At 46.6% G+C, this 21,272-nt stretch overlaps 1 protein-coding gene and 2 long non-coding RNA genes across 3 annotated transcripts in view; 2 read left to right on the forward strand and 1 right to left on the reverse strand.

Moving 5' to 3' along the window:
- The window catches only part of LOC310713052 (transketolase-like protein 2), a 35,666-nt gene extending 22,829 nt beyond the window's left edge, over nucleotides 1-12,837 (forward strand). The window contains exons 11-15 of the mRNA XM_083516739.1: nucleotides 3,959-4,089; nucleotides 6,479-6,562; nucleotides 9,238-9,334; nucleotides 11,022-11,141; nucleotides 12,069-12,837. Of these exons, the coding sequence (XP_083372865.1) occupies nucleotides 3,959-4,089; nucleotides 6,479-6,562; nucleotides 9,238-9,334; nucleotides 11,022-11,141; nucleotides 12,069-12,241 (605 nt within the window). The 3' untranslated portion in view covers nucleotides 12,242-12,837. The remainder of the gene's footprint in view (nucleotides 1-3,958; nucleotides 4,090-6,478; nucleotides 6,563-9,237; nucleotides 9,335-11,021; nucleotides 11,142-12,068) is intronic.
- Nucleotides 1-21,272, reverse strand: part of LOC310713254 — a 182,265-nt gene that overhangs the window by 158,939 nt on the left and 2,054 nt on the right. The gene's annotated exons all lie outside the window — the stretch shown is intronic.
- The window catches only part of LOC310713272, a 204,401-nt gene that overhangs the window by 24,401 nt on the left and 158,728 nt on the right, over nucleotides 1-21,272 (forward strand). The gene's annotated exons all lie outside the window — the stretch shown is intronic.

Genomic DNA, 21,272 nt, shown 5'->3' on the forward strand with positions numbered 1-21,272 from the left:
CCCTGAAGCCTGGAGAGCGAGAGGCGTCCCCTCTCGCTCTCCAAGCTTCAGCAAAAGCCTGCATTCGCCCCATAGGACGCACCCAGATTTCCCCTTCATTTTTGGAGGGGAAAAAGTGCGTCCTATAGGGCGAAAAATACGGTACTTCCTTTTCCCATCACCTTGTGTTAGACTTCCAATCTACTCAACTGCAATTTCTTTCCACTTCTATTACTTTCTTTCACACACTTTTAAAACCAACTTTCTGCTTCTTTTTCTGTCACATTGTTATCCATCTTATTTAGTGTTTCAGCGTTTATAACGGAACTTGTTTATTCTAATAGGAGTTCTGATTTTTCAATATGGTTTTGCAAGTATCCTTTAAACACCATCCAACCCCTGTCCATCTTCTCTTTTGAGATCCTTCCAATTTCTCCCATTGTTTCGGATATATTGTAATACTCCAGTAATTTGGCAAGCCACTCTGTTTTTGTCGGTATTATACCACTTTTCCAATTTTTGGAAATTGGAAAAGTCCACTTACAACAGCCTTGCGAGGTCGGTGCGGCTGAGAGGCGGTTCCTGGTCAACAATGGCCCAGCGAGCTGGATGCGGCCCCCGGCCTCACATTATGTGGCCCCCGGTGCCCCATTCCTCCACCTAAGCAAGAGTTCCTTACTCCCATCCTGTTTTTTCTCTCGTTTTCCCCTTTTAAGGTGCATCCCCTTCTATCTTTGTAGTTTCAGAAAAGCACAGGGGCATAAATGTAATTTGGACTATAATTTGGTCTTTTTTATTTTAATTGGAATATTATGATTGGATATATTACCGTATTTTTCGCCCTATAGGACGCACTTTTTCCCCTCCAAAAATGAAGGGGAAATCTGGGTGCGTCCTATGGGGCGAATGCAGGCTTTCGCTGAAGCCTGGAGAGCGAGAGGGGTCGGTGCGCACCGACCCCTCTCGCTCTCCAGGCTTCAGGAAGCTCTGCGCAACCTTCGGGAGACCGGCTGCGATGGCTGCGCAGAGCTGCCTGCAGTCCCAGGATCAGCGCAGCTCTGCGCGGCCACCGGGAGCCGGGGACGAAGTCCCGCCCCGCTCCGGATGGCGGCGCAGAGCTGCCTGCAGTCCCAGGATCAGCGCACTTCTCCCCATCGCCAGCCCCACAAGCTCGGGAGACAGCGGGGAGGCAGAGCGTGCCTTCCCACTGTTCCCCGACCTGGTTCTTCCAGCCCCCCCCCAAAAAAAAACCTGGGTGCGTCCTATGGGCCGGAGCGTCCTATGGGGCGCAAAATACGGTAATTGGATGTTTTTTTATTAGAAAATCAATAAAAACGATTTTTTTTAAAAAAAGAAAAGCACTGGGGTGAAAATTATTTTGCCGTAAATGAACTGACATTGGTTATCAGTGACTAGCTTTTGAGGGGAGAAGTCTCTTGTAGCGGGAGGTTTCTCTCGTGTGCTTTCCCGTTTCGTATTTTTTAATATATATATCTCCTGGGATGGCAAAATGATTTGTTTGCATTTTCCTGTGAAAAACATCAGGAGGGCACCACTGACCGGAAGGTACAGTGGTACCTTGGTTTGCAAATGTCTTGGATTACAAACAAGTCAAACCCATAAGTGCGTGTCTCGTTTGCAACCTTTTTTTTTGGATTACGAACAAAATTTTTTGGGACCCCCTATTGGCGAATGCATGCCTTGGGTTACAACCTGTTTTGGTTTACAAACGGACCTCCGGAACGGATTACAGTTGTAAACCAAGGTATTTATTATTGCTTTCTTCATAAAAAGGATACACCGCTCGATTGTGGAAAAGCCTCAAAGCGGTTTGCAAAAAAATAGAAAGCAACAAATTTATCCATCAGAAGAATTGGGAACGGTAGTTTTAAGATTTTCAGAAGTCACAATAACAGCAGAACAAAACTTTAGACAAGCACCTGAATAGGCCTGTCTAAAGAAAATTGGTTTTGGCAGCCACCAAAAAAGAGTACAGTGAAATCTCCTGCCTGACATCAATAGGCAGGGAGTTCCGAAGTCTATGTGCTTCTGCACTAAAATATCTTGTTATTACAAATGCAGAATTGGCACCTGTAAGAGTGCCAGTCCCAGCAATCAAATTGGGGGCATCTCTGGGGTATGGCAATCTTGGAGGTAAAGTTAAAGGGACCCCTGACTGTTAGGTCCAGTCGTGGCCAACTCTGGGGTGGTGGCGCTCATCTCGCTTTACTGGCCAAGGGAGCCGGCGTACAGCTTCCGGGTCATGTGGCTAGGATGACTAAGCCACTTCTGGCGAACCAGAGCAGCGCACGGAAACACCGTTTACCTTCCTGCCGGAGCGGTACCTATTTATCTACTTGCACTTTGATGTGCTTTCGAACTGCTAGGTTGGCAGGAGCAGGGACTGAGCAACGAAAGCTCACCCTGTCGAGGGGATTCGAACCGCCGACCTTCTGATCGGCAAGTCCTCGGCTCTGTGGTTTAACCCACAGCGCCACCCGCATCCCTTCTGGTTCTAATAATAATAATAATAATAATAATAATAATAATAATAATAATAATAATTTTATTCATACCCTGCCCATCTGGCTGGGTTTCCCCAGCCACTCTGGGCGGCTTCCAACAAAATATTAAAAATATGTTAAAACTTCAGTCAATAAAAGCTTCCCTAAACAGGGCTGCCTTCAGATGTCTTCTAAAAGTCAGATAGTTGTTTATTTCCTTGACATCTGGTGGGAGGGCGTTCCACAGGGTGGGCGCCACCACCGAGAAGGCCCTCTGCCTGGTTCCCTGTAACCTCACTTCTCGCAGGGAGGGAACCGCCAGAAGGCCCTCGGATCTGGACCTCAGTGTCCGGGCAGAACGATGGGGGTGGAGACGCTCCTTCAGGTCCCAAGTTGTTAAAAGTAGGGTGTGGTGGCGTTTCTGGCTGATTCCCTGGTTTACGTTCCTGGTTGCTTCTCTCTCCATCTCTTCTTCTTGGCTGTGAGGATTAAGCTCTTCTTCCCTTTGTACCCTGCTTTCCCCCCCAGGGGTCCAAGACTCTGTACTTTGCCATCTCCCCCCATCTCCCCTTTTATCTTCGGTCCTGCCAGGTAGGTTAGGCTGAGAATTGCCAAACTGTACCTGCTCGGAGTGTTTTTGTGGTTTGATAATCTGAGTTGACTCATTGCATCTTCCGGTTTGTGATTTGCTTTGAACTAATTTGGAGCGGAGCAGAGCAGTTAAAGCGCTGGGGTGAGGGGGGCCTAACTCCTGCTATCCCAGCATGTTAACACACCACCTCGGGGCGGTGGGGGAGGGGGCTGTGGATGCTACACTTGTGTTCTGCTTCGGATGCTTAATAATAATAATAATTTATTATTTATTTATACCCCGCCCATCTGGCTGGGTTTCCCCAGCCACTCTGGGCGGCTTCCAACAAAATATTAAACTACAATAGTCTATTAAACATTAAAAGCTTCCCTGCCTTCAGGTGTCTTCTAAAAGTCTGGTAGTTGTTCTCTTTGACATCGGATGGGAGGGTGTTCCACAGGGCGGGTGCCACCACCGAGAAGGCCCTCCTGCCTGGTTACTTCCGGGTTTCGCTGCATACGCAGAGGCACTAAGTTATGCTGCGCACAAGCGCCAAATCGTGCTGCGCACGTGCGCAGTTACGACACTTCAGTTTGCGTTCTTTCCATGTTGCGAACGGGCCTCTGAAAAGGATCCCGTTCGCAACCAGAGGTTCCCCCTACTTGGTTGAGCAGCCATGTACTAAATCCGAGTGGAGGTACAGAGCTGCATTGCACAATTTGCGCAGAAGCGTAAGGTTGGAAGGGAACCCCAGTGGCCATCTAGCCCAACCCCCGGCAGTGCAGGAACTGTAGCACCAGGAGGCGCTGTTGTGGTTGTCTTTCCCTCCCTTGGCATGGCATGAGCTCCTGTGCTTTCTCTGGCGTGCGCCTGGAGGGTCACGCTGTTCCCGCTGCCTCCCCAGGTGAGGATGGACCTTCTCAGATGGCCTTGGAGGACATCGCCATGTTCAGGACCATTCCGGGCTGCACCGTCTTCTACCCCAGCGACGCTGTGTCCACTGAGCATGCTGTCCTTCTGGCTGCAAACACCAAGGTAAGCGGGGCTGCCTACATCTGGTTAAAACATTGTCGCCGGGAAGTGGAAGGGGAAACCACAACTCTCCGAAATCCCAATTTACAGAGGTCCCTTGGTTCTCAAACGCCTTGGTACTCAAACAACTTGGAACCCAAACACTGCAAACTCGGAAGTAAGCGTTCCAGTTTGCGGACTTTTTTCGGAAGCCGAACATGCTCCGTTTTGAGTGTTACTCTTCCGATTTGAGTGCTACACTTCTGTTTTTGCTATTTATTTTGCGTTTTTGTTTTTGCGGCTCTTTTTGTTTGTTTTTGTGACTGTGTGGAACCCAGTTCAGTTACTGATGGATTGATTGTGCGACTGCAGTGCATCGTTTATTTCTTTCATTTTGTGGATCGGTGATCTCGTTAGATAGTAAAAACCATGTTAACTTGCTGTTTTAGGGGTTTTTGAAAGTCTGGAACGGATTAATCCGTTTTGCATGACTTTCTATGGGAAAGTGTGCCTTGGTTTAAGAACGCTTTGGTTTAAGAACGGACTTCCGAACGGATTAAGTTTGAGAACCAAGGTACCACTGTATCGCTATTGGCACCTTCTGACAAGTGCTTCCAAGTGTTGGCTGTCGCAAAGCACATTGTGCAAATCAGGGGTCTTTTTCAGCCGAGGGCCGCATTCCCTTCGGGGGCAGCTTTTTGGGGGCCACACACCGGTTGTGGGCGGGGCTGGAAGCGGAAGTGGGTGGAGCAAGGGATGTTAATTTTGCAGGAGGCTGGTTTGTGCGTGTACTGACACACCCCTCTCTACCCAGGGAAGCAAGAGGCACGATCAGAGTTCAGGAACCCATCCCAGCCAGTCAAAAGCACATTGCAATGCTTGGGGGGCCCCATTTGGCCCTGAGCCCCCCCACTCCTACAATGAAGCCACAACGATACGATACGATAATCTTTGTTTTCATTGTCCCATACGGAACAATGAAATTGAAAAAATCTACATCAGACATTCAAAACCAACAAGCCTGTTATCCCAGCTATCCCAGCCTGGTTAGCCCCCATAAAACTCTGATACCCCATAATTAAATACAATATACTCCCATCGAGACTACCTTACACTGCGTTTAAAACCAAAATCGCATTTGGGTAGAAACTGTTTCTCAGGCGGCTAGTCCTAGTCTTTATAACCCTGGACCTTCTTCCAGAAGGCAGAAGCTGAAAGAGATCATTTCCGGGGTTCGCACTATCCTGCGCTATCTCTGCAGCTTTCTTGTGACACCTGGAAGCGTAGATTTGATCCAAGGTGGGAAGAGTGCACCCAATTATTCTCTCCGCAGTCTTTACAACCCTGGACAGCGTTGTTTTTCCCCTGACTGTGCAGCTCCCAAACCACACACACAGACCATAAGTTAATACAACTCTCCACAGTACAATGGTAAAATGTCATCAACAGGTCCTTTGAGAGATTGTTTTTCCGGAGGATTCTCAGAAAATATAACCTCCGCTGTGCTCTCTTCATCAGATCTTTAATGTTTTCTCCCCAGGTTAGGTCATCTCTCAACTCCATTCCCAGAAATCAAAACGCCGAGACCTGTTCCATGCACTTCCCCTCAATAATGAGTGGCTGAATATTCAATTTACATTTCCTAAAGTCCACAATGGGACGCGGGTGGCGCTGTGGGTTAAACCACAGAGCCTAGGACTTGCCGATCAGAAGGTCAACGGTTCGAATCCCCGTGACGGGGTGAGCTCCCGTTGCTCGGTCCCTGCTCCTGCCCACCTAGCAGTCCGAAAGCACGTCAAAGTGCAAGTAGATAAATAGGTACCACTCTGGCGGGAAGGTGAATGGCATTTCCGTGCGCTGCTCTGGTTTGCCAGAAGCGGCTTAGTCATGCTGGCCACATGATCCGGAAGCTGTACGCCGGCTCCCTCGGCCAGTAAAGTGAGATGGGCGCCGCAACCCCAGATTCAGTCACGACTGGACCTAATGGTCAGGGGTCTCTGTACCTTAAAGTCCACAATAATCACTTTTGTTTTCTTCAAGTTAAGGAGTGAGTTGTTTTTCCTGCACCACTCCCCCAACTGCTCAACTTCCTTCGTATCGGCTGCCTCCCCCTCTCCAGCCGTGATTAAACCAACCACCATTGTATTATCTGCAACAGCTCGCTGGGGTGGAGGTTGCACGATAACATTAGTCAGATCTCCAGGTGTCTTCTTCCAGTTTCTGGAAGTGCATCGTTCTTTCTGCGCTTTTGCACAGTCCAGGCAAACTCTGTGTTTTTATCAGCGCAACCCTGGAGCTTCTGCAGATCTTTGACCCCTCGTGCCTGACCCTGTCGTGCTCCAGGACGTGTGTAAACACAAAGTGGGAGCCCTGCTGCCTTCCTTTCGTTGAAATGTGATCTTTGCTCCTTCAGGGGATATGCTTCATTCGAACCAGCCGCCCAGAGACTCCTGTCCTCTACTCTCAGGACGAAAAGTTCGGGATTGGCCATGCCAAGGTAAAGGGTGTGATTTGATTTTTCATCTGTTTCGCCGTCTGCATTTTGAGGGGAGAAGAGTCGTTCCAAACAGGACCCTCGTCAGCTTTCGTCCCTCAATTTAAAAGCTGCTCTGCCCCAATAATAATAATAATAATAATAATAATAATAATAATTATTATTATTCAGGGAAGTTTTTAGTATTTAATGCTGTGTTGTTTTTAACACTCGACCGGGAGCCGCCCAGAGTGGCTGGGGAAACTCAGCCAGATGGGCGGGGTATTATTATTATTATTATTATTATTATTATTATTATTATTATTATTATTATTATTACCCTGCCCATCTGGCTGCGTTTCCCCAGCCACTCTGGGCGGCTTCCTACAGAGTATTAAAATACAATAGTCTATTAAACATTAAAAGCTTCCCTAAACAGGGCTGCCTTCAGATGTCTTCTAAAAGTCTGGTAGTTGTTGTTCTCTTTGACATCTGGTGGGAGGGCGTTCCACAGGGCGGGTGCCACTACCAAGAAGGCCCTCTGCCTGGTTCCCTGTAACTTGGCTTCTCACAATGAGGGAACCGCCAGAAGGCCCTCTGCGCTGGACCTCAGCGTCCAGGTAGAACGATGGGGGTGGAGACGCTCCTTCAGGTATACTGAACCGAGGCCGTTTAGGGCTTTAAAGGTCAGCACCAACAACCAACCATTTTGATTTTAAGTGCCAACGGTCTGGTTCAAATAAAAAAAATCCTTCCAGTAGCACCTTAAAGACCAACTAAGTTAGTTCTTGGTATGAGCTTTCGTGTGCATGCACACTTCTTCAGATACACTGAAACAGAACTTGCCAGATCCTTCTATATAGTGAGAAGGTGGGGAGGGGTATTACTCAGAAGGGTGGTGGGAATGGGTGATTGGCAGATAGCTGAGATGAGCCTGTTGACGACTCTTAACGACTGCAATAGGTCTTACAGGAAAAGGCAAGGGGTGAGAAGGTGAGAAATGGCTTAGTCATGTATAATGAGATAAGAATCCAATGTCTTTGTTCAGACCAGGTCTCTCCATTGTTTTAAGTTTGGTAATGAGTTGCAATTCAGCAGCTTCTCTTTCCAGTCTATTTCTGAAATTCCTTTGTAGTAAAACAGCTACTTTGAGATCTTGTATAGAATGTCCTGGGAGATTGAAGTGTTCTCCTACTGGTTTCTCTGTTTTGTGATTAAATCTGACATCAAGATTTTTTTTATTTTGACTATGGCAGACCAACACGGCTACCTATCTGTAACTGGTCTGGTTCAAGTGGAGCTCATCCTTTTACTCCAGTCCCGCTCACCCCAGAATATTCCCCAGTGCCTAAAAAAATTCAAACCCCTCTTCTCCACACTGTTGTCTCATTCACACATTGACACCACAAAGCTGTGCCGGTCCAGAATCGTGGAATTGTAGAGTTGGAAGAGACCCAGGGGTCACCTAGTCCCCCCCCCCCAAGGCTGTGAATTTTAGAGGCGATATTGTTGCAGGCAGCATAGGACTTAATTGGTGGGGCATTGTCTCCCCATGTTCTAGGGCAGGGCTTCCCAAACTTGGCCCTCCAGCTGTTTTTGGACTACAACTCCCATCATCTCTAGCTAACAGCAGCAGTGGTCAGGAATGATGGGAATTGTAGTCCAAAAACAGCGGGAGACCCAAATTTGGTAAACACTGTTCCAAGCACCAAGGCTGCAACAAACAGATCTTCTGAAGCCTAATAATGATAACAATAACAACAACAACAACAATAATAATACCATCGTATTTTTCACTCTATTAGACGCACGGGACCATAAGATGCACCTAGTTTTTAGGGGAGGGAAGCAAGAAATAAGGAAGCAACGCAAAGCCTCCTGACCTAAGAGGGAGCGCTCCTCTCTCTTCGCTCTGGAGGCTTTGCGGGGCTATCCCTGAAGCCAGGAGAGCAAGCAGGATCGGTGCGCACCGATCCCTCTTGCTCTCCTCGCTTCAGCGAAAGCAAGCCTCCTGGCTTTTCCCCCACCTCCCGCAAGAGCCGCGCGCTCTTTAAAGGGAGCGCTGCTCTTGGGGGCTTTCCTGGGAGGTGGAAGGGACAGAGCTGCGCGCTCCATCCCTTCCCCCACCTCCTGCAAAGGCCAGGGATAGCCCCGCGAAGCCTCTGCAGGGCAGCGGGATGATGGCTCCCCACTGCTCTGCGGAGGCTTCTGGCTTAGCCTTGCAGCCTACATTCGCTCCTTAAGACGCACACACATTTCCCTTTACTTTTTAGGAGGGGAAAAGTGTGCCTTATAGAGTGAAAAATACGGTATTATTTTTCCCCAGCCACTCTGGGTGGCTTCCAACAAAATAATAAAATACAGTGGTCTGTTAAACATTAAAAGCTTCCCTAAACAGGGCTGCCTTCAGATGTCTGAAGCCCAAAAAATGTCCATATACCAGACCGAAAAGGGTATGCAGGAATACTTGAATTACGGAGCCATGCATGTGTCAACTACTAGTACCCGACTTCACCAGCCTTCTGCCTTCCAGATGTTTTGGACTTCAGCTCCCATCAGCCCTAGCTGGCATGACCAATAGCCAGAAATGATGGGAGTTGCAGTCCAAATACCTGCAGGGCTAAAGCCTAGCCATCTCTGTTTGGGGATATAACAGTTCTAGTTTGTTGGCTGACAAGTCGTTTTCCGTGTCCCTATAGGTTGTGCGTAAGAACGATGCGGACAAGGTGACTGTCATTGGGGCAGGAGTCACCCTCCACGAGGCCCTCACAGCTGCTGATGAGCTGGCCAAGCAAGGTAATCGGAACGGGAGCGTTGGAGAGGACCCCATCATTCCCCTAGTCCAGGGGTGTCCAATTGGTTGACCCCGATCGACAGGATCCTTATCTCTCACGTCTATAAAAATGTCTCCGTCCCATTCGGTCTTCCCCTGTGCTGTGTTTAGCGTTCCTTCCTTATTAATTTGCTGTAGCGCTGTGTTGGTCTGTTAGCGGTTGTGTTGATGGTGAGTGATTCACCGTATTTCTCGCCACATAAGACGCACCTGACCATTAGACGCACCTAGTTTTTAGAGGGGGAATGCAAGGGAAAAAATATTCTTTAAAGGGAGCGCTGAGCAGAGCCTGTGTGCATCCCGGGTTCTGCTCAGTGCTCCCTTTAAAGCAGTGTTTCCCAAACGTTTTTGGGCAACGGCACACCTGTTTACCGGGAAAAAATCTCGCGGCACACCACCATTAAAGCCCCGCCCCGTGACGTCAGCGCGCAGCGTCACGCCGGGAGGGACGCACAAAAGTGAAAGTTTTTTCCCTTCCCCTTGCCGGGGTGGGAGGAGGCAGCAGAGCGAGGGATTGAGGGACGGTGACAGCTGAGGCGGCGGCGGCGGCTGTTGTGGTGGTGGCGGCGATAGCGGGCGGAGGAGGAGCCGTCGCCGGGAGTTGCTGCTGCTGCTGTTGCTGCTGCTGCCCGGACATGCCGGCCTCCTCCTCCTCCGCTGTCTCGCGCTCCTCCCTTTTGCGCGCGCTGCCCCGCCGCTCGGCACCAGCACCGCGGAGCCGCCCCCGGCTCGACGCGGATCCTCGCCGCCGCCGCCTCTCGCCGCCCGACTCGCCCGCCTCCCTCCCACGGCACACCAGCCGGTGTCTCACGGCACACTAGTGTGCCGCGGAACACCGGTTGGGAAACACTGCTTTAAAGAACGCTTGCAGGCTTTTCCCCGAGGAGGGAGAAGGGCAGTGACGGGCTGCCCTTGTCCCTCTTCGGGGAAAAGCCCCCAAGAGCCGCACACACGCTCCACACGGCTCTTTAAAGGGAGCGCTGAGCAGAGCCTCCTACCTGCATTCGCTCCATAAGACGCACACACCCCCTTACTTTTTAGTGCGTCTTACAGAGCGAAAAATACGGTATTTCAATTCTGCACCCTTACCGTGTCAACAACTTTGACCTGCCCCCCCCCTTCAAAAAGATCAACAATTTTGGTTTGCCACCCGTAAAGGAAGCTCAACAACTCTGATCTCCTCCCTCAAAAAAATTGGGTAGATCAGTGGCAGGTTTTTTTCTGGGAGTAGATCGCAGTCTCTTGGGAGCCAGTGTGGTGTAGTGGTTAAGAGCAGTAGACTCGTAATCTGGTGAACCGGGTTTGCTTCCCCGCTCCTCCACATGCAGCTGCTGGGTGACTTTGGGCCAGTCACACCTCTTTGAAGTCTCTCAGCCCCACTCACCTCACAGAGTGTTTGTTGTGGGGCAGGAAGGGAAAGGAGAATGTGAGCCGCTTTGAGACTCCTTCGGGTAGTGATAAAGTGGGATATCAAATCCAAACTCTTCTTCTTCTTGGGAGTTGGATGTCCCGGATCTAGTCCAAGCCACCTGCGAGGCAGGAATAACGGACGGCTGCAGGTCTCGCCGGAGGTTTGGGGTGTTGATGGCATCTCTCCTCTCCGCCCTGCCCCAAATGCTCCTTCCCACCAGCCTTTTGTTTCCTCTTTAGGCACCCACATCCGGGTCATCGACCCCTTTACAATCAAGCCCTTGGATGCCGCCACCATCATCTCCAGTGCCAGAGCCACCGGAGGCCGAATCATCACCGTGGAGGACCACTACAAGGAGGGTAAGCGGGTTGCGGCTGTGGAGCGGGGCACCTGGAACGGCACATCAATTCCCATCAATTCCTGGCACATTTCTTGACTTCGTCCTGCTGCCCTCCTTCAACGGTCGTGTGCTCTGGATATTGATATATTGATTCTTCCCTCTCTCTTCCTTTTTTTTTTTTTTTTTTTGCTTTTTAAATAAATTTTATTAGTAATTTCCACACAACAACACGAAAGTAATTTCGTTGTCCCCGAGAGAGGGCAATGACAATAAAGATATTATTATTATTATTATTATTATTATTATTATTATTATTATTATTATATCAAAAAATAACAATACACAACACACAAAAATCAACATTCGAAAACTAAAAAAACAACAAAAACAACAACAAAAATCCATATCTTACAAGTTAATATTATAGACACTAAAACAACAAGACATTGACTTCCACCAATCCCACAGCACCTCCTCTCTCATTGTGTCTTCCTGTTTTCCTGTTTTCTTTATCATCTCTATCCTAACATCTAGATATAAATCCCTCTTTCTTATCCTTTCACTTCACAAGGTTATTCCAGACTCAGCCAGATTTCTGCCCTCAAACCTTGACTTTTGAGGTATTCTATTAGGCACTCCCATTCTTTTTTTACTTCACTTTTTGGTTTTTGTCTTATTATGTCTGTCAATTTGGCTAATTCTGAGTATTCTGAGAGCTTACATATCCACTCTCCCCTAGTGGGTAACTGATTCCCTTTCCAGTACTTAGCCACCAGGATTCTTGCTGCAGACGTTGCGTATAAGAAAAAAATTGTTTTGTCTTTTAGAATATCGTCATTTAAAATTCCTAAAAGGAATGCCTCTGGCCTTTTACTATATGATATTCTTAATATTTTCTTTATTTTTTCATGGATCATGCTTCAAAACTCTCCCTCTCTCTTTCTAGGAGGTCTTGGCGAGGCTGTGGCGGCCGCCGTCTCCGGAGAACCCGGCATCTTGGTCCAGAGCCTGGCTGTGTCGGCCGTGCCGCGCAGCGGGAAGCCCAGCGAACTCCTGGATGCGTTTGGGATCAGCGCCAAGCATATTGTGGCCGCCGTGAAGAGCACTTTTGCCAACTGATTCCCCTTGTCTGCCGTGAGGTTGTTGGGGAGGGCGGTGGAGTTTTGAGAGAGGCGTTTTCTGAAGAGCCAAAAGTGTCTCCCCAAACATACCCTCATCTGACTTCTCCGTCCCAGTTTTGACAGACATGCTGCTAGCATTCCCTTTTGACCTTGTGCTGAGTGAGAGCTTTTAACTGACCAAATGACAGTCCTTTCCCCGTTTCCCCTCCATCCCCAAGCCGTTCTATTTGCTCTCAAACGTCTCTCACATCACCTAGGTCCAAAAAGTGTCCCGGTCATCCTATTGGAACAATAAATAGTGCTTGTCTTATTTGAACCTTTTTACCCTTGTGCCTGACGCCTAACTTCTGTGGCTGTTATTTTCTCAAGCCTGACATTCCATGGGCAGGTTGGGTAGAGTTTCCTACCAGGAAAGGTTACTGACACATGAGTAAATGTTGACTGCGGAAATGCATATAGCTCTGACAAAAAGTTTATGAATTCTGCTGTCTTAGTTGGAAACGGAAGGGGCCGTTTCCCTGTTTTTCCTTGTACTGTAACTGCTATCCACAAACAGTGTTCACCCGGCGAGTCAATAAAAAACAAAAGTGCTCATCTGTTGGCTTCGTGAAGTGTTTGGTATCTCTGCAGTAAGGGGCAGCTCTGAGGGATTTCTTCAATAAAACACACCACTGTGACATTTAAGAACGCATCACTTGGCTGCAAAATGGAGTCCACAGGCTTAAACTTCTAGAGACATTCTCTTGCCTTAGCTTTTATGCATACGTAGAAATTAAGTCACATAAAAAACAGAGTTACCATCTGGTAACTAACCAGCGGCCTTATCAGGCAAAGCAAAAATAACATCAGAGGCAAGAACAAGGCTATACATTCATCTGCTGGTGTCAGCAAATTCCAAGATGGGCTCCCTTCCCAAGCTGATGATTCCCACCTACAGCTCGTGCAGAAACCACTGTTATAAGAAAAATACTGCTCCTTTTCCCTTATGGGCTATCTAAGAGCCCGTATAGAGTCTTTAAATAGGTTCTCTATCTGTAGGAGAAAATAACAGGCCAACCAGAGTATATTGAGAAGCAAAGAAGCTAGTAAGCCTGATCTTTATTAAACAGTTGCAACAGGGTCCCCACTCACCACACGCAGGAGGGAGGAGAACCCTGAACAATGGTGTGCAAGCCCTTATATAGACTTTTGAAATTGCCCACCCTGTAGCTCAAGACCCCCCCCCCGCCAAAAAAATCATACATACATCACTGAAGGAGGCGGGTGTACAGCAGAAATCCTGCCTGCCAGGATACCTGATAATGGTCACTGATTGCATAACCTGGGCAGCCCGGCCATTCTTTTGTGATGGTTACTACTTTAGTTCCTGAATCCAGGTCATAGGCTCGCCCTGTTCATACACAAATATGCCCTTAAGACAGGATTTATAAGCAAAAAGACAAAGGGAAGGCTTTCCCCATTTTCTCCCTCCTTGCAGAGAAATTTATTGAGGTCAATTTGGGAGAGTCAGGGTTGCTCTCCTGTACTATAATTTCAGGCACGTGGTTTATATACATGTGTTTGCATTGTACATTTATGAACATTTATATTTGGGACCTTAGAACACCACCTTCTTGACTGTTGAAGGGACGCGGGTGGCGCTGTGGGTTAAAGCACAGAGCCTAGGACTTGCCGGTCAGAAGGTTGGCGGTTCGAATCCCCGCGACGGAGTGAGCTCCCGTTGCTTGGTCCCTGCTCCTGCCAACCTAGCAGTTTGAAAGCATGTCAAAGTGCAAATAGATAAATAGGTACCGCCCTGGCGGGAAGGTAAATGGCGTTTCCGTGCACTGCTCTGGTTCGCCAGAAGCAGCTTAGTCATGCTGACCACATGACCTGGAAGCTGTACGCCGGCTCCCTCGGCCAATAAAGCGAGATGAGCGCCACCACCCCAGAGTCCGCCACGACTGGACCTAACAGTCAGGGGTCCCTTTACTATTTCAGGTACGTGGTTTATATACCTATGTATGTGTTTGCCTTGTACATTTATGAACATTTATATTTGGGACCTTAGAATTCTTAGAACACCACCTTCTTGACCGTTGAACCTACCGTTGATCTTGTCATCTCAATCTGCTGGAGCCTATCTTTGCATGCAGGGGAAATCCCTAACTTACTGAGGGTTTGAAACCAATTGGCTTCCCTCGCCTGGTATTGCTGGCCAGTCAAAGTCATTTCCTGGGTTGTGGCTGTTGCATGCTGACGACAACTAGGACAAACAGGTGGGAGCTGAGTGCTGGGTGGGGACCAAAGATGGACAACTACCCCAGAAGGGGCATGGCTACCCTTCCCCTAACACCCCATAACTAATCCCATAAAAGCTGTTTTGGCTGGCTGGACAGCAGTCATAGCCTTTGAAAGTGTAAACACATTCTGTGGTGTCACAGTTTAAAGAAACCGCAAAGACAGCAAATGCAGGGATCTGGGCCCAGAGCAAAAGGACAAATTTAATCATTTAAAAATGGTGACGAGAGAGTTAGTGCTCTTTGTAGTGGAACAGGGGAATCTGGCTTGCAGGGGTAACCTCCGTTTGCGTGGAGGAGTTTGATGTGATTTCTTTCTTAACAGATTGGCTCAACTCTTTAAGCGTGGACATTAAGTAGAACGACTTCCCTGGAGATATAATTAAGAAGTTTGAAAGATTTAATATCAAAGACTAAATATATAGAGCGTTGCACAATTCACGCACACTTAAATATAATTACTCACAAATTGAGGTTTTCCAGGACCTTAAGTCCTGAGCTCATTCTTTGATCAGCAAGTCGTGGCAGAAGGAAGACGTATTACGCTCAAAGGCAGGGTCTGAATATCTGTGTCATACGCTCTGACCAGTCTGTGAAGGGTCTCGCAGTGACTAAAGACCTAATTGCTGGAATCTTTCTAGATCAGTTGGCAGAGACTCTTAATCTCTGGGTGGCAGGTGTGAGCCCCACGCTGGGCAAAAGATTTCTGCCTTGCAGGGGGTTGGAATAGATAACCCTCATGGTCCTTTCAAGCCTACAGTTCTACAACTGTGGATGTTGTAAGATTCAAGACAGAGAAAATAAAATGCCACCAACTTGGACAATTTAAAAGATTAGACAAATTTATGGTGGAAAAGGCTATCCAATGCTCATGGCCAGAATTCCTGTGCGCTACCTGCAATAGGTGGGACATGGGTGGCGCTGTGGGTTAAACCACAGAGTCTAGAACTTGCCGATCAGAAGGTCAGCGGTTCGAATCCCCACAACGGGGTGAGCTCCTGTTGCTCGGTCCCTGCTTCTGCAAACCTAGCAGTTCGAAAGCACGTCAAAGTACAAGTAGATAAATAGGTACCGCTCTGGCGGGAAGGTAAACGGCGTTTCCGTGCACTGCTCTGGTTCACCAGAAGTAGCTTAGTCATGCTGGTCACATGACCCGGAAGCTGTACGCTGGCTCCCTCGGCCAGTAAAGTGAGATGAGCGCCACAACCCCAGAGTCGGTCACGACTGGACCTAATGGTCAGGGGTCCCTTTACCTTTACCTTTTTACCTGCAATAGAGAAGGCAGTCTTCATCTGAAAACCACAGGTTGGGAGAGAGCTGTTGCACCCAGTCCTGCTCATGGCCTTCCCAGTGGGGCAGGGGTTGTTGTAAGCCGCTCCGTTTCTACCCCAAAGCTGCCACCTATAGCTTTACTCATTACTCAAAAAGTGCTTTTTCCAAACTGAAAGAAACAACCTGACACTTACAGAGACATACGGAGACAGTATCATATAATACATACTGTACAGTTCTTTAAATATTTTTGTGGGAGAAGGTGGGGTTACTGCTTTGTTTTGGCTCTTGTTTTTATTAAGTATACCTGAAGGAGCATCTCCGCCCCCATCATTCAGCCCAGACAATGAGATCCAGTGCCGAAGGCCTTCTTGGTGGTGGCACCCACCCTGTGGAACGCCCTCCCATCAGATGTCAAAGAAATAAACAACTATCTGATGTTTAGAAGATAGCTGAAGGCAGTCCTGTTTAGGGAAGTTTTTAATGACTGAATGTACATATTTTTAATCACTTGTTGGAAGCTGCCCAGAGTGGCTGGGGAAACCCAGCCAGATGGGCGAGGAATGAATGAATAAGAATAACAATAATGAATGGGGTAACTGTGCCCCTGAAGAATCAGGGGCGCAGCCTGGGAGTCATTTTGGACTCACATCTGTCCATGGTGGCGCAGGTTAATTCTATGTCCAGGGCAGCTGTTTTCCAGCTCCATCTGGGTCGCAGGATGAGACCCTCCCTGTCCGCAGACTGTCTTGCCAGAGTGGTGCATGCTCTGGTTATCTCCTGCTTGGACTACTGCAATGCGCTCTACGTGGGGCTACCTTTGAAGGTGACCCAGAAACTACAACTAATCCAGAATGCGGCAGCTAGACTGGGGACTGGGAGTGGCCGCCGGGACCACATAACACTGGTCCTGAAAGACCTACACTGGCTCCCAGTACCTTTCCGAGCACAATTCAAAGTGTTGGTGCTGACCTTGAAAGCCCTCAACGGCCTCGGCCCAGTATACCTGAAGGAGCATTTCCACCCCCATCATTCTGCCTGGACACTGAGGTCCAGCTCCGAGGGCCTTCTGGCGGTTCCCTCGCTGTGAGAAGCCAAGTTACAGGGAACCAGGCAGAGGGCCTTCTCGGTAGTGGCACCCGCCCTGTGGAACGCCCTCCCACCAGATGTCAAAGAGAACAACAACTACCAGACTTTTAGAAGACATCTGAAGGCAGCCCTGTTTAGGGAAGTTTTTAATGTTTAACACAGTATTGTATTTTAATATTCTGTTGGAAGTCGCCCAGAGTAGCTGGAGAAACCCAGCCAGATGGGCACGGTATAAATAATAATTTATTATTATTATTACAATGTATTTTGTGCCTTTATCTACCCTGACACCTATGGACGAAGGGTGGGATACTACTGCTGCTGCTGCTGCTACTACTACTACTAATACAGAACTGTAGCGTGGGAAGGGACCCCAAGGGTCATCTAGTCCAACCCGCTACAATGAGTCTTGGTTGACCACAAACTTGACATGAGCCAACAGTGTGACGCGGCAGCTAAAAAAGCCAATGCAATTCTGGGCTGCATCAATAGGAGTATAGCATCTAGATCAAGGGAAGTAATAGTGCCACTGTATTCTGCTCTGGTCAGACCTCACCTGGAGTACTGTGTCCAGTTCTGGGCACCACAGTTCAAGAAGGACACTGACAAACTGGAACGTGTCCAGAGGAGGGCAACCAAAATGGTCAAAGGCAGCACTGAATAAGAAAGCTGATGAACAAGCAGCTAAGTTTGATGAACAAGCTGCCAAATTTGACCAGGTAACAGCCTCAATTAATAAATTAACAGACCAAGTCACTAAAAATACACAGGCGATAGGTAACATTGAAAAGACTACAACAGAAAATCGAAAATTAGTTCAGGAAGCAAACACAAAAGCAGACGAAAACAAAAAGAGGATAGAGGAATTAAGAGGTGAAGTTAGACCACTGAGTAGACAGGTTACTGAACAACAAGTGTACCTGTCCCTTGCAGAACTGAAAAACAGGGAAAATAACCTCAGAATTAGAAATATCCCAGAATCAGAAAAAGAGGACCTGATTGGATTTTTGACAACAGAAATATCCAAATTCTGGAGTCTGGCAGAAGAGAAAGACTTTAAAATTGTTACTGCTTTTAGACTAGGAAGAGTGGCTAAGAAGGATAAACCAAGAGATTGCCTGATCATTTTGAGATCTAGGCAAGAAAAAGAAAATATACTCGGCCTGCATTTTAAAAATTCATTGGTAATTCAGGGAAAAAAGGCTGAAATCTTTAGAGATATACCAAAACAGCTTCTGGATTTAAGAGCCACATATAAAGACCTAGCAAGCTTACTGAGAAACAACACAATCCCATACAGGTGGGAATTCCCTCAAGGACTATCTTTTACTTTGAAAGGGGTGAAGGTAAGAATCAGAACAGCAGAGGAGCAAGAAAAGTTCCTAAACGACCACGGGGAAGACCTTCGGAAAGGAATAGCAGGCGTCTGGCCACCTCCTTCGTTTGGATTGAATCCGGTTCCACCTCCAGACAAAAACGACAAAGGAGACATCCCAGCAGGCCAATAAATAGTCCGAGATGTCTCTACAGCTTCTTAGTTGGAACATTAATGGCGCAAATTCTCCCGAAAGAAGGAAAAAGATTTTTCATATTTTGAGAAAAGAACAATTAGACATTATTTGCCTTCAAGAAACACATGTGACTAGGCTCCATAGGAGAGTGTTAACCAACAAGAGACTAGGCCAAGAATTTATTTCATCAGATAAGGTTAAAAAAAGAGGAGTAGTGATTTATGCAAAGGAGACCCTAGTACCAAAATTGATTTTCAAAGATGAACAAGGAAGAATTCTGGCGATTGAAATTCAAGCACAAGGAGAGAAATTTTTGATTGTAGGAATCTATGCACCAAACGATGGGAAATCGGAATTTTATAAGAAGCTGCATGAGACAATGTTGGACTACATTGACTATACTAACATCATTTTGATGGGTGATATGAATGGAGTTGTCTCCACACACATGGATAAGTCACAAAATCAGAACTTGACTAAAGATGGCAGACTCCCAAAGACTTTTTTTGAACTTACAGACAATATGGATTTGATTGATATCTGGAGAACAAAGAACCCTCTAGGTAAAGAAGGAACATTCTTTTCTGAGGCCCATCTTTCGTGGACAAGAATCGACAAAATTTGGACATCTAGAGGACTGGCACCTAAGACAAAAAAAGTAGAGATCTGCCCTAAAACCTGCTCCGACCATAACGCCTTGAAAATAGACTTAAGACTTACACCAGCTGGATCCTTCAGATGGAGAATGAATGACTATTTGTTTAGAGATCAGGAGATTGTGAAGAAGGCCCAAAAAACGCTGAAAGATTATTTCGAAATAAATTTGAATACTTTGGTGGAAAAGAAAACAATCTGGGACGCAAGTAAAGCTGTTATGAGAGGGTTCCTGATACAGCAGAACTCTATCAAGAAAAAACTCTGGAATGGTAAAAAGGACAAGATTTTGGAGAAGATAAGAGACGGAGAGAAAAAGCTGAGATTAAACCCAAAATCAAAAGAAGTTTTAAGAGAAATAAAATTCCATCAAGCACAATATGCGAAATTGATAAATCAAGAAATCGAATGGAAAATTAAACAGATGAAACAAAGATCATTCGAATCTGCAAATAAATGTGGGAAGCTGCTGGCATGGCAGCTGAAAAAGAGACAAAAATTGAACTTTGTTACCAGTCTGGAGGTTGAAGGAGAATGTATTCAGAAACCAGAAGATATTAGAAAGTGTTTCCAGAGATATTTTAAAAAACTATTTACTCAAGGACCCCAAGTTGAGACTGAGATAAATAATTTTCTAAGAAGTTATGGCCTGCAAAAACTAACACAAGACAAGCAAACAGCCCTGAATTACAAAATAACACAACAGGAGATTGAAAGTGCCATTCAGAACATGCAATTAGGCAAGTCTCCAGGCCCAGATGGACTTACCTCCAAATACTATAAGACATTGAAGGAATATTTGGTCCAGCCATTAATGGAGGTATGCAACCAAATTATGGAAGGGAAGGGGGCACCCGAATCGTGGAAAGAGGCATTCATCACCCTGATCCCAAAATTGGAATCTGAAAAGACTCAACTCAGGAACTATCGCCCCATCTCACTCCTAAATGTGGATTACAAAATTTTCGCTGACATTTTGGCAAACAGATTGAAAAAAGTTCTAAATGAAGTAATTCATAAAGACCAAGCAGGCTTCCTCCCTGGCAGGCATTTGTCTGACAACACTAGGAATATCATTGATGTTTTGGAGTTATTACAGACAAATTTGAACACGAAGGCAGCTTTGATCTTTATAGACGCCGAGAAAGCCTTTGATAATATATCTTGGAAATTTATGAAGAAAAATTTGGAAGGGATGGGAGTGGGAAGGGCGTTCCAAAATGGTATTGAAGCAATTTATTCAGAGCAAAAAGCTAAATTGATAGTAAACAATGTGGTGACAGAGGAGTTTAAAATTGAAAAAGGGACACGACAGGGGTGCCCCTTATCACCCTTGTTATTTATTTCTGTCCTGGAGGTGTTGCTGAATATGATTAGGAAGGACCAGCAGGTGGAAGGAATACAGGTCGGAGAAAAACAATATAAACTAAAGGCCTTTGCAGACGATTTGGTTTTGACATTACAGGAGCCAGAAGTTAGCACAAAAAGAGCTTTAGAACTAATTTCTGAGTTTGGTCGGGTGGCGGGATTCAAGCTAAACAAACAAAAAACCAAGGTTTTGGCAAAAAATTTGACACCTTCAGAAATAGATGGGTTTCAGAAGGAAACAGAATTAAATGTCGTTACAAAAGTAAAATACCTGGGGGTTAATCTGACTGGGAGAAATTTGAATTTGTTCAAAGATAATTATGAAAAATGTTGGTCGGAAATTAAAAAGGACCTAGAAACATGGTCAAGATTGAAACTTACCTTGTCGGGTAGAATCGCAGCAGTTAAGATGAATGTATTGCCAAGAATGTTGTTTTTGTTTCAAACCCTTCAGATCGTGGACAGAGTGGAATGTTTTGGAAAGTGGCAGAGGGACATTGCGAAGTTTGTCTGGCAGGGCAAAAAGCCCCGAATAAAATTTAAAATATTAACAGATGCAAAGGAAAGAGGGGGGTTTGCCCTGCCGGACCTAAGATTGTATTATGAAGCTGCATCTCTCTGCTGGATGAAAGATTGGTTTCTGTTAGAAAACACTGATGTCCTAGATCTGGAAGGGCATAGTAATGCTTTTGGGTGGCATGCATATCTTTGGTACGACAAGGCAAAGTCTCACAAATTGTTTAAAAACCATATTGTCAGGAAAGCTCTATTCATTGTCTGGACTAAATACAAGGACTTATTTGAAAGTAAGACCCCGAGGTGGTTATCACCGGTGGAGGCTAAGGCCATAAAATTA

Source organism: Podarcis liolepis, assembly GCF_965112155.1.
Source record: "Podarcis liolepis genome assembly, chromosome: 8".
In the NCBI taxonomy this organism is placed as follows: Eukaryota; Metazoa; Chordata; class Lepidosauria; order Squamata; family Lacertidae; genus Podarcis; species Podarcis liolepis.